This window comes from Sminthopsis crassicaudata, chromosome 1, assembly GCF_048593235.1.
Source record: "Sminthopsis crassicaudata isolate SCR6 chromosome 1, ASM4859323v1, whole genome shotgun sequence".
Taxonomy (NCBI): Eukaryota; Metazoa; Chordata; class Mammalia; order Dasyuromorphia; family Dasyuridae; genus Sminthopsis; species Sminthopsis crassicaudata.
Window position 1 is genome coordinate 44,498,839 of NC_133617.1, and position 14,220 is coordinate 44,513,058.

The following is a 14,220-nucleotide window of genomic DNA, read 5'->3' on the forward strand; positions in this document are numbered from 1 at the left end:
TCTTAAGCTATCATCCTACATCCTGCATTCCTCTTCCTTTTCACAATCCATCTCCTAGAAAAAGCTGTCTACACATATTTCTTCCCTTTCTCTCTCATTTCTCACTCCTTTGTAATCTAGTTTCTGATCTCAATCTTCAATTGAAACTGCCCTCCCAAGGTTATCAATGAGATCTTAATTGCTAAATCCCATGGTCTTTTCTCAGTTCTCATTTTCTTTTTTAACTGCTTTAAGGCATTTGACATTATTCACAGCTCCCCTCCCTCACTTCACTCCCTTCTGAATATCCTCCCTGGAGTTCTGTGACTTTATACTTTCTTGGTTCTTTTGTTGTTCAGTCATTTTTCAATCACAATTGACTCTTTATGGTCCTATTTGATGTTTTCTTGACAAAGACACTGAAGTGATTTCCCATTTTCTTCTTCAGCTCATTTTACAGAAGAGGAAACTGAGGCAAACGGGATTAAGTAGGATCTCACAGCTAATAAGTGTCTTGGTTCTACTTCTACCCACTTGACTACTTCTCAATTTTTTTTGCTATCCAATGTCCTATCCTTTGTTTGATATTGTATTCTCTAAGCTGTCTTTGACCTTCACTTTTCTATGACTCCCTTTTGGGGATATTATTGCCTTTCAAGACTAATATTTCTATGCAGATGATTTCCCAATCTATCCATCTAGCCTTCACATCTCCCCTGAGCTCCAGGCCCACAGTGATAAATGAATATTGTACGTTTTCACTGGGAAATCCTATAGAAACCTCAAACTTGACATATCTAAAAATAGAATTCATTATCTCCATTTCTCAAATCCATTTCTCTTTCTAATTTCCCTATATCTCTTGAGGACACTACCATCCTTCCTAGTCACTTAGGCTCACAACTTTTATGTCATCCTCACTCTTTTTTTCCTATATTTTCAATCAATTGTCAAGTCTTGTCAATTCTACCTCCATAATATACTTTACAGATGACTTTTTTTTTTTTACTATTCCTATGATGACCAACCTAATTCAAGCTTTTGTCATCCCTCACCTGGAATTTTGTCTCCAAGATTCAAGTCTCTCCTCTCATGGCTGAACAAGTTGTGATATATGATTGTAATGGAATATTACTGTGCTATAAGGAATTATCAGCAGGTAGATTTCAGAAAAACCTGGAAAGATTTACATAAATCGATGCAAAGCGATGTGAACAGAACCAGGAAAATGGTGCATACAATAACAGTGGTATAATATGATTTTAGAAGGCATGAATGACTTAACTCTTCTCAGAAATACAATGATCCAAGACACTTTCAAAAGATTCATATTGAAAAAATGCTATCTCCAGAGGAAAAACTTATGGATTCTAAATACAAACCAAAGCATACTTCCCCCCTCACACACACTTTCTGGATTTTTATGGGGTTTTCCCTTGCGTCTGTGTTGTCTTTCACAACATGAATAATATGGAGTCATGTTGTGAAGGGCTTGAAGTGTGCAAGAATAATTTTGCATGATTAAATATATGTAACCTGTATTAAATTGCTTCCTGTATTAGGGAGTGGGGAGAGAGAAAATTTGGAATTCAAAAAAATTTTTAAAAATAAATGTTAAATGTATTGGACTACCTGCCATCCAGGGGAGGGGGATGGAGGGAAGAAGGGGAAAAGTTGGAACAGAAAGTTTTGCAAGGGTCAATGTTGAAAAATTACCCATGCATATGTCTTGCAAATAAAAAGCTATAATAAAATAATAATATACAGAAAAAATTATTAAAAATAAAATAAATTTTAAAATTGTCTTAAATGTAATTGGGTAATAAAATAAAATATTGTTTTAAAAAGTCCCTCTCTTCTCCAACCCATCCTCCACAATAGCTATCAAAATGATATTACTAAAGTACAGACCTAATCATGTCTTTTTCTTGAGTAATCAAATGCATTGTCCCAGGACCAAACTACTCTTGCATATTTCAAGCCCTTCAAAATCTCACTGCACCCACTTTTCTAGTCTTTCTTTGGGCACCATATCCTTTTATGCACCCTCCATACCATTTCCTTGACATCATGGCTCATCTTCCACCTCCATATCTGGGATATTCCCTGTCTTCCCCATCTGCCTCTCAGAATCCAAAGCTTCTTTTAAGGCTCTCTTCTAGTGCTACTTCCTACAAGGAATCTTTTCAGAGCCCTTCACTTTTTAGATCCCATCTACTGATAAATAAAATACATTTATTCCTCTGGGTATGTGTTCTTTTCCCCTGAGTTGATTGTAAGCTCCTTAAGGACAAGAGCTTTTTCTATTTTTGTCTTGTGTTCCCTGTAATATCAGACACTATACTAACACTAAAGTTACTTAGCAAATATTTGCTGAATTCCTTCTCCACTCTTAGCAGCTTCCTTTTGGTCTTCAACAAGACCTTGGTGTTGTTATACTCAAACTAAATCTGGGGGAGGAATCTCAGGGCTCTGGAGAAAGGATGTCTGGGATCTGTAGAAGTTGATGGTTTCCTATTTCTGTTATTAATCACCAGGCTTTTGATCAAGCTTGCTAGTTGGTAGCAAAGTGCTGGGCCCAAAGTCAGAAAGACTTTTCTTAACAGAAATCAAATATGACTTCAGACATTTAGTAGTGATGTAATCACTTAACCCTGGTTGCCTCCCCCCCAAAAAAAGTATTCTATGAACTCTGAGAAGCTATCAAATATCCTGCCTGAACTCACCGGATGGGTGCAGACTCATCCCCTCGGTCCAGCCAGTCCTGCGGTGGGATGATATACATGCACCAGAGGCCCCAGTTGTAGCCATGGGCAGCATTGGCGTATTGCTGTACCTCAAAGGTATTGTACTTGATGTTGTCAATGGCGGGCAAGATTATTCTCCTTCGGTCCTCTTTGATTCGGGTTAGGGCTGGCTCTGCCCTGAAAGAAACAAAAGTCCAAAAGGAGTCACTTTAGGAGCCCCAGTGAGAGTCCCCTAAGCCAGGTACATTGACAGATCAGGTCAGTCCACAGTTGCCGTCCCTGAAGTTTGCTGTCCAGTGGACACTGCAGGAGGCAGGCAAACTTTCAGAAGTTGGAAGTTGTAATGTAAGAAATCTTTGAGCATCAGTGTAGATGGAAGAGCTAACCAGAAAACCTTGGGTTTGAGTCTTGTCTTTGACACATACTGGCACTGATTCTGGGTAAATCATTTCCCAGTGCTCTAAGTCCCAGCTTCTTAAACTGTGGGTCACAATCCCATATGGGGTCTTGGAACCGAATGTGGGGGTCATAAATTATGATTTATTATCAGCGAGTGTTTAATTTTAATACCTATTTTGTGCACCTATATACCTGAGGTCATATAAAAATTTCTTGGGTAAAAAGGGATTGAGAACAGGAAAAGGTTAAGAAGCCCTGCTCTAAGCAATTCTCTAAGATGATAAGGTGCTGAGCTGTGTGGAAAGAGGGAGTTCTCCACCAGAATCTCAAATCACACTTTTCTGTGATTTCAACAGTGTTGGAAATGCACACTACAGAGCTACATGGATAGAGGGGACTTTCATACCCAAAATTCCCTTCATCAAAGAAATCAGTCACCTTCCCATCTCCCATAAATGCTTATATACATAATATATATTTGCCTCATATATATATGTATATATATATGTATATATATATATATATATATATATATATATATATATATATATATATATATGTATATATGTATATATGTGTGTGTGTGTGTATTTGTATCTCTTTTTAGATCCCTGATATATTACTTTAAGGATGAAAGAGGGAGGGAAGGAAGATGATGCCCTTATGGTCCAAAGCATTGTCCTTCCCCTTTTCCATACCTAGCCCTCATTCTTCCTATACCTATGTCCAGAAAGGGGCAACCACAAGCCCTTACAAAACCCATGGCAGAAGTGAGTCCCTTCCTCTACCCCAGCACATAGACACTACACCCCCTCCAAGACTCTAGGTAGCCTTTGGGCTGAACTCCCATTAGGAAGAGGAGATGTGTAAGGCTGATAGTCTCACTCAGGATCTTCTCCTAACCACATATAGGTGGGTTCATATATATATATTAGAGTCCAGATATTCAGCCTAATGTCTCTCTTCTCTCTGCCTCTATTGTCCCCAGGGCAGGCACAATTCACCTATCTCCCTATTACAAGACATTCAGCCATCACCATTCAGCAATTCCCTTGCAAAACTGCATGGCAGAGACACTTGAAAGGAGGGACTCCTGAAGGGAGCCCACTGGGCCACTCAGGAAGATGAATCATCTCAGGACTCTTCTGGCACCTATGCGGTATGTGCACTGACCTGGATACATCCATCTGAAGACAGATGAGGAACCAGCCAGCCAGCCAGTGCCCCGCAGCCAGGGAATACTGAGCATAGGAAGGGCCCATTTCTTTAATTGGTTCAGCTTAACCCTGAGTGGCTGGGGAATTCTTTGAGTTAGGGCAGTTTTTCCTCACCAATCAGCTAGCTAGCTAAAGACATTCATCTCATTAAATAGTCCTCATTTGCCCCTAACCCTCTCTGCAAATCATGCATGAACACGACATCTTTTCCTGAGGATGGTTACCCTGAGCTCAGGCTTAATTGGGGGGCAGAAATTCAGGTGGCTCCAAGGAAGAGTTTTAATTAAGACTCCAGGGCTTAATTCAAATGGAGTTCACCCCAAGGCAGTATATAGTTAGCCATCTTTCCAGACAGATTGAGAATTTCCTCTGTTTTGCCTTCCCTCCTAAAATCTTGAGTAATACCTGTCTCAAAGCCCATTTGTATGGGATTCTTTCTTTTTTGGTAGAGATGAATTGTGTGGGGCATTTGTTAGGCAAAGAGTGGGTGAGCTCCAGTCTTCTTCAGTTCACTTTGGGACTTTGCAAGTATATAATCCCTTCTAGACAAACCTCTTTTTCAGGTTACTGAAGAAAAAGACTCTGCAAAGACATGGGAGAAGCTAGAGTCCTTCATCATGTCCCTATTACTGTTTGCTACACTTTCCTTTGGGTGAGATATAGGATTCTCAGCTGAGCTGAATTATCTTGCTCCCAATGGGAGAGATCTTTTATTCTGTTTTGTCTAGTATACATACTCTTATTTATACCTTCTCTGATTTCCATTTTGCTTCCAGATTGAATAAATCTATTTATCTGTTATTCATTCTGTGTGCTTATTATGGAACTGGTGGGAAAAAAGACAAGTCTTAGATATAAAGCTTGGGGTCCTCATTCCCTCCAAATGGCAAAGTAATCAGAATTTAGATTAAATTCAATCATATTCCCTAGAGTAATAATATTTAAGGAGACAAATATAATTCTAGCCTAAGACGCCTTCTCCCTGAGGAGAAAAGAGTGACCTTTGGATCTAACCTCCTCTCCTTCTTCTTGGCAGTAATGAAGATCTCCCTTGGAGTAGGGGTAGAGGGAGAGAGTCTAGAAATATCTACTATATCTTCCTTTAAATGCACAAAAAACTTATTTATCCAAATTAACATCAAAACTGAAACCAGAGATTTATACAATGTGTATATGTATGTATGTGTGTATATATTCTTAGTCCAAGCTCTTGGCACTTTTTTGCTATATTCCTCTATCTATTTATCTATCTATCCATCTATCTATCTATCTATCTATCTATCTATCTATCTATCTATCTATCTATCCACACACACACACACACACACACACACACATATATATATATATATACACACACACATATATGTGTATATATATGGACTATTGCTATAACTTCCTTATTGATCTCTCTGTTTCCTCTTTCCATTCTTAATCTAACTCAACTCAGCTGCTAAAGTAATATTCATGAAATTCAAGTCTTACTAGATTACTTTTATGCTCAAAAGTCTACCCTCTAAAGTCTGGCTTCAGCCCACCTTTAATGAAATAATTTCACATCACTCTCTCCTTCATGTTCTCTTTATTTCAGCCAATGTGACTTACTGGCTGTTCCCTGGAAACTCGCATTCCTTCTCCCATTTTTATGCCTTCACAAAGAAGGTCTTATAAATCTGAAATGCACTTTATTATGAACAATTAATTAATTTTAATAACCAATAGTCTATACTATATTATATATTATATATGTTTATATTAAAATTATTGATACATTGATAATGTATTTATTAAAGCTTTAAGCATTTACAATATGCTAAGCACTGTGCTAAGAGCTGAACTTCTAAATATGATGCTGAAGACATTTATTAAATATCTTATAACCTAATGGAGGAGAATATATTCCTACACACACACATAGATATAGATTGACTATAATATAATAGGTCTAGGAAGGGCTTCAGAGACCATCTAGTCCAATCTTCTTAATTTACAGATGGGGAAACTGAGCCCCAGGAAGTTCTATAACCTTTTAAACTCACAAACATAGTAACTCAAGCAAGATTTGACACTGTCCTCTGACTGTTTCAGAGCCGGCTCTCTTTTCTTACTGTCACTTTTTACTTCTTATCAAAACTTTGACTATGAATCCTTCACTAATAAATAGCCAGAAATCATCTTCTGTTCCTCTGATGTCTTATAGCATGTCTTTGTACCATGCCTAATGTACCCTTTGCCAACACAGTAGCCCAGTGGTTAGAATGTAAGCATGAGAAAAATCAGAGTTTGAATCTGACATCAGATTCTTATTCTCTATGTGAACCTGGGCAAGTCACTTAATCTCATTTAAGTATAAGTTTCTTCATCTGTAAAATGGGGATAATAAGAGTAACTATCTTACCTTATAGGTATCAAAGAAGATGATGTATGTAAAGCATTTTTGCAATCCTTAAAGTACTACATAAATTCTAGCTATTACTATAGTGGGGATTCTTGTCCAAGTGCAAGTTGTACTAAATAGTTTCTGAGAGCCCTTTGAACTCTGGAATTCTGGGATTATTCATCTGTTTATTTCACACAACACCAAACTCAAAATATTTTTGTTTGATTGATTGAAATAGGGTTTCTAATAGAGATACACATGTTTAGAATGTGGTACTTTGATGATTTACAAAGAGATTTTCTTTTAACAGTTCTGGGAAGCAGCTAATGAGTGCAAGCTCATCCTAATTTTTATAAATGACAGATAGATCGGAGAGACTAAACTTGGCTTCAAGATGTTGAATTTACTTCTGGGTGTTAGGAAAGACACTGAAAAACTGGAAAATAGCCAGAGAAGGGAAAAGTAGCATGATGAAGGAGGGCTCGAGATTGTTCCTCAATAGGACTGCTTGAGGGAATTGAAGTAGTTTTCAAGTATAAGAAGCTGCTAGGAAGTTTAAGGGATAAAACTGGATCTGGAGTCAGAAGGACTTCAGTTCTAATCCAGTTTCAGACACTTCAAATAATCAATAAACATTTTTAAATATCTACACTAGGCCAGACACTGTGCCAAGCTTTGGAAATACAAAAAGAGGCAAAAAGCAGTTCCTGTCCTCAAGGAGCTTACAGTCAATTGGGGGAGAGAACATACAAAGAAATATATAAAGCAGGTATCTATATGATAAAACAGAAATTAATTAATAGAGGGAAGGTACTAGAATTAACAGGAGTTGGGGAAGACCTAGCTGTGTGAGCCTGGACAAGTCACTTATTCTCTGTTTACCTTAGTTTCCCCAACTGTAAGTTAGAGACAATAATAGTACCTACTTCCAGAGGATCAAAGAGATAATATTTATGAAGCACTATGTAAATGCTGCTTATTGTTGTTGTTGTTGTTTAGTTGTTTCAGGCATGTCCAAATCTTCATGACCACATCTGGGTTTTCTTGGTAGTTTGCTATTTATATCTCAAGCTCATTTTATGGACAAATTAAGTGACTTGGCCAGGGTTTTTCATCTGGTAATTATTTGAGACTAGATTTTAATTTGGGTCTTTCTGCCTCCAGACCTGATATTCCATCCACTGTGTCACCTAGCTTTCTATTATCTCCTCCTCCTCCTCCTCCTCCTCCTCCTCCTCCTCCTCCTCCTCCTCCTCCTCCTCCTCCTCCTCCTCCTCCTCCTCTTCCTCCTTCTTCTTCTCTATTATGTAATATTATTTCTTATTATTTATCTGAAGTTCTGTTATATTGGAGAGAGATTAAACACATTCTGTTCGACTCTAGAGGGAAGAAATGGTAATAATGTCTGGAAGATATAGGAACAAATTTAAGTTGGGTATATAGTAAAAATTGTCTTGATAGTGAAAGCTACCCCAAAGCAGACTAAATTGTCTTGAGAGTTAGTGAGGTCCCCAAGACTGGAAGTTTTTAAGCAGAAGTTGGATGGACTATTGCTGAGGAATTGTAGAAGAGATTCATGTTCAGGCAGGTTGGTCCCTGAGCTCAACTCTGAGATAATGTGACTCTGTGCAGGAGAAGGAAGAAAGAAAAGGGATGAAAGGAAGTGGTAGAAGAAAGGAACAGAGGGAGAAGAGAAATGAGACAGGGTATGAAGCATGAGAGAATAAAAGGAAAGTGAGAAAAAGAACTGAAGAGGAGAGGGGAGAATGGGGCAGTGGGAGCACCATCTAGCTTTGGCAAAAAAGTCACTTGAGTCTGCCCTATGTTTTAGAAGAGGGATGACCCTGATGGGTTGTTTCAGTGACAGACACTTACTTAGTGGCTTCAGAGCTATTTAAGGACACTTCTCTAACTTAATGGCCTCTCTCAGTGCCCAATCACTCACAGCAATCCTCCTTCCTCTGCTACTCTCTCCCACACTCTATCATCATTGGAGTCATAGTATGTTTCCATGAGCTGCTCTGACATTTTTTTTACGGATCACAGCCCCTGCTCACCCAGAGAGGATATTGTGGCTGAGGATGCAGGGATGGGGCTCCAGGAGAAGGAAGAAACCTATACAACCTTTTCCCCAGACTCAACTCCATTCTCTTTATCTCCACCCCTTAGAACTCCAGGCTTCTTTAGAGATTCAATTCTAGTGTATACCCTACATGAGATCTTTCCTGATCTGACACCCAGTTTTTAGTGTCTCTCCAAGAAATTAAACAAAAAAAATCTATTAAAAATTTTCCTTTCTGTATTATATTGGTATATACATTCTATGCTGTTCTCCCTATAGAACAAAAGTTCTGTGAGGGCAAAGACAATTTTGATTTTTGTCTTAGTAGTGTGAGAAATAATTCATTTGGTCCCCTACTCTATTCCAATCAGTATTAGTGAATTTGATAGAATCATATCAAAGTTCTATATATAAGGCCCCAGAGTTATTGAGCTACAGATGCTAAGTTCACTCATTCAGTCATAGAAGTTATCTAAAGACTCTCTACCCATGTTTTTCCTTGTCACGGTGACCCAACTCAGAATGGCAGAAATGAAAAACTACATGGAAAGTATGTTCAAACCAATTTCTTGTCCAATAGAAGGAGGTGAACATTTTATGATCATTTAGTTCACTGACTGTGATACTTGTGCCCTTTCTATCCAATCTAAGGAGAAGGCTGTCCATCTTATGTGATATTTCTTGTTTCAGCCAACTTGTGACCCTGCCAACATATTATTTTGCTTATTTTAGCTTATGCATCACATGTCAGTCAATGGAATTATTCTATTTTTGGTACAGTTGTTCTTGAATGACTGGATATCTAACCCTATAAAAATAGGACCCTGAAGGAAGACAATTCAGATCATGAGGAAGCTCTGAGGTCCATTTCCTTACAGGAAACCATGAACCCATTAATAAAGTGCCATTGGCTCAGGGTTTTGCTTCATCTCCTTTGTGGTAGGTGAGATAATTTTAATCCTCACTGTAGAGAGAGTGTGTGTAATGGGTTTGGATTTGGGTAAAATAAAGCCTGAGTTCAAATTTAGTGTTAAAAAATTATTAGCTGTGTGACATTTGGCAAGCCAGATAACCCCCTCATTCCTCAGTTTCCTCTTCTGTTAAAATGACAAGATTGGACTTGATGAATTCTAAGTTTCTTTCCAGCTTTAAACTAAGATTTGATACATCCTCTCCAGTTATTATCTGAGCAAAGATAGATTCTATTATCTTTTTGCTTCTTCTCTGATTAGAGTGAAGGGGGATTTGGCCCCTGATTGTGATGAAAAGTGAAAAACAAAAGAATCAAAATCCTTGAGACTTGGAGGGATTCAGAGAAATCAGCAAGTTCATCCCTTTGACTTCTGACAGAGCCTGATCTATTCATCTATCCATTTATTCATTCACTTATTCATTCATTCAATAAGTATTTAATGAGCACACTGAAAATAAGGAGAATTTTGTTTCAGAGGAAAGATAATGCTCCCCAAACCCACTCCCCCATCTTCAGAGAAAGAGATAAAAAGTTAGCCCAAGGTGAACCAATATTTGATATGACAGACATCAAGCAATCAATTTTTCCTGTTCAAGTCAATTAATCTTTGTCTACCTCAGTTTCCTCAAATATAAAACATTTAGCATTTACCTCCCAGGATGCTTGTAAGTATCAAAGATAAATACTTGCAAAGCTTTTTGCAAAGCACTATGTAAACAACTATCTATTAATATGATTATGTATGACAGGCCTTGGCAACAGATTGGCTCTGGGGCTGAGAGATAATGAGGAATCTGGGATGGCTCCTAGGTTAGATGGTCAGGAGGATAGACATTTAAGCATTTAGTTCAGTACCTGCACATAGTAGATGCTTTATGAATGCTTGTTGACTTGAAGTAATAGGAACAGGAAGATGTGTAAAATGAGAGTTGATCCAGATTAGGACTTTTTAAACTAGGACCTGTGAAATTCTTTTTAAAAATATCTTGATAACCATATCTCAATACAATCAGTTTCCTTTGTAATCGTAAGAATTCTATTTCCTGTATTTAAAAGTCTCATTCTGAGAAATGGTCATAGAATTCGCCACCCTGCCACTGTTCAGGAAAGATTAACAACCACCTTCTACACCTGTGATTTCCATAATGGCCTTTTTTCTCCCATCCTTTCCCTGTTGGCCAGATCCCAGGAGTACAGTGTGCCCTGGTTGGCATGGGGATGGTCCTGGTGCTGAATAAAGGCTGCCCTGGGGGAGAGGAGGGATATAGATTTCAGACTCTGGGTTAAAGTCACTCTCAGGTAGTCAAATAACCCTACTTTGCTTCCCTTTCCCAGAGGATGTTTAACCTCTCCCCTTCATCCTGTATGGCTCCCTTGTACTTTACCACTTTCATTTTAGCTGAGGGCATCTAGGTGAAGCAGATGACATTTTTTTTCTCTTTGAGTCAGCCATATTATTCCCTTGACTGACCCTGCATAGGTCATTCACTGCATAGGTCATTCTGACTGAGATGCCTTTGACTTGGTCTGATTGAAGCTCCTCCCCCACCCTGAGGTGCTTCAGGGACCCATAGGGAAGGACATTCTGGACCACAATAAAGCTCTTATAAGAAAGGAAATTCTATACCATGATAAAACATTCACAGGAAAAGGAAATTCTGGACCATGATAAAATGCTCTGCAAGATTGATCCCTAAGGATCCATACAGCAATAGACATTTATTAAAAGCTTTAGGGATCCAAAGACAAAAGTGAACCTTCCTTTCCTTCAGAGAGCTTCCTTCAAGGGGAGGCTACATTTGTACCTCATGTCCTAGAGATGGGAACAGAATAGAGGGGGAATTAAGGCACCTACTCGTAAACTCTTCCTCATATGTCTGGGAATAAAAATAATTGATATTTACATAGCACTTTAAAGTTTTCAACATGCAAATCCCTTGATCCTTAGTACAATGTCATGAAGTAAAAACTACATATTTTATGAACCCATTTTAGAGAATTTACTACTCAGTCTCTAAAAAAGCCAAAAACAAGGGAAGGAAACAATTACCCAGATTCCAGAGCTCTTTCCTGCAGTGGAAGGAGAATCCCCATCACAAAAGAACCAGAAAGATGGACAGATAGTAAGTATCAGGGTGCTAAGTCTTATCCCAATATTGCTGGATGCTGATGCTTGATATGAAGGAATTTTATCTCTGGGTCTGATGTTCTATCTTGTCTCCCTTTCTGATGTGGCTTGTGCCTCCTTTCTGGGGACTCTCAGAGAAGAGTGAGTGATTAAGCGGATGGCCCCAAGAACCATTTGCTCTTCCTGTATCAGGAGGTGAGCAGGAACATTGCTGATTCCAGATGGCATCCCTCCTGCAGATTTGTGGAAAGGTATACAGACTTCCCTGCCTGCAGAATGGACAAAGAGCTAGGCTATGTCCCTAGAGACATCACACTTTGTGAATCCTTCCAAAAGCTCAGCCTTCGCATACCATAGCTCATTTCTTTTAGGTTCAATGTGTGCTATCCTTTTAAATACATTTCTATATTTGTTATCTTGTGCAAGAAAAATCAGATGAAAAAAAGACACGAGAGAGAAAAAAAACAAACAAAAAGGTGAAAATACTGTGCTGTGATCCACATTCAGTCTCCATAGTTCTCTCTCTGGATGCAGATGTCTGTCATCCCAAGTCTATTGGAATTGGCCTGAATCACCTCATCGTTGAAAAGAACCAAGTCCGTCACAGTGGATCATCACACAATGTTGCTGTTACTGTATTCAATATTCTTCTGATTCTGTTCACTTCACTCAGCATCAGTTCCTGTCAGTCTCTCCAGGCCTCTCTGAAATCATCCTGCTGGTCATTTCTTACAGAACAATAATATTCCATTACATTCATAAACCACAAGTTATTCAGCCATTCCCCAACTGATGGGCATCCATGGCTCATTTCTAAAGGGTCTGAACTCCTGTAGGAGGGAAGGCATACCAGGCAATAAGAGCAAGAAATGACCACAGAGACTGTTTAGTCTAAACCCTTCATTCTACAAAAAAGGAAACAGACCCAGAGAAGCGAATGCTCTGCCAAGATTGCCCATGTATTAAATAGCGAGAAATAATTTGACCTCAGAACTCACAACTTCAATTCTGTTCCTTCTTCTGTAATTTGACTGGAGTTTGCCAAGCAAGGTTCCCATCTCCAGCTTGGTAACCAGGAAGACAATTTCACGGTCTCTGCACGACATAGCAGAGATGTCTCAATCTGGGGTAAGATCCCCAGGGACAGAGCAGGGCACCAGGATAAGGACATGCTTACATGGTGCGAACAGCTGCTAACAGCTAGAAAATTCTGTCAAATATGTAGATATTATGTTTATGTGACATTTTGTCAAACTGATAAGTTACCCAGCCTCGGCTCTGGCCTGCCTCAGGGATGCTAGTACATCTGGGAACCTGAGATTGCATGATTTAAAAGGATTTTTTTCTTTCAGTTTTCAAAGTACTTTCATATCATTTCTTATTTGATCCAATGTATTATTGCTCATTCATTTCAGTCCTGTCCAACTCTTTGCGATATCATTTGATGTTTTCTTGGCAAAGACACTGGAGGGTTTTCCATTTTCTTCTCCAGCTCATTTTACAGATGAGGAAACTAAGGTGACTTGCCCAGGGTCACATAACTAGTAAGTATCTGATGCCAAATTTGAACTCAAGATTTCTTGATTCTATATTACGTACTCCATCCACCGCACCACCTAGCTGCCCTGATTAAATGTTATTCCCCTATATAAAGAAACTTCAGAGATTTCCTCATGTCCTCAAAAATAAAATGCCAACTATTTAGCTTAGCATTTAAATCATCTCACAAATTGTTTCCTGCCTACCAATCTAGGTCTATTTCACAGAATAATATTTTATGTTATTATCATACCCATTTTTTAAAAAGGCAACTGAGGCTCAGGGAAATTAAGTGACTAGCCACTAGTAACTACTAGCAGTGGGATTTGAACCTAGATGTGCCAGCATTTAGTTAATGCTGTTTCTATGACTTCATGCTGCTCTTGCATCCAACATTTAACCTCTGTCCAGAAAAATTGTGCTTAAATTGTGCCGAATAATGACTTCTGTCTCATGGTATGAAATTCAGGGGGGCTAACCTTGTTTGAACTTTGCTAAAAAAAATAAAGTTTACCCAGATTGTGTGATGCCATTCTGGTCCCTGAAAGTGTCTTGGTGAATCTCTGTTTCAGTCCGCTTTCTATAAAGTAGCTGCATGTTATTTACCTGCCTTGAAGCAATGTGAGGGAGGATTAATTAATTAATGTTTGTAAAGTGCTTCAGAGACTAAAAAGCTTCGTGTAAATGCCAGGCGACTAATGAATCTGGAGCCTCGTGTGCTGCAGCTTCAGGATAAGGGGTCTGTTTGCTGGTGGATAAAAACAGCTTCTCAGTCGCGAAAATTAAAATTACACAT

General features: G+C 38.7%; 1 protein-coding gene across 3 annotated transcripts in view; it reads right to left on the minus strand.

The window, feature by feature from the left end:
* The window catches only part of GALNT9 (polypeptide N-acetylgalactosaminyltransferase 9), a 282,033-nt gene that overhangs the window by 128,714 nt on the left and 139,099 nt on the right, over positions 1-14,220 (minus strand). For all 3 annotated transcript variants that reach the window (XM_074299933.1, XM_074299944.1, XM_074299953.1), the window contains one exon: positions 2,706-2,903. In XM_074299933.1, the coding sequence (XP_074156034.1) occupies positions 2,706-2,903 (198 nt within the window). The remainder of the gene's footprint in view (positions 1-2,705; positions 2,904-14,220) is intronic.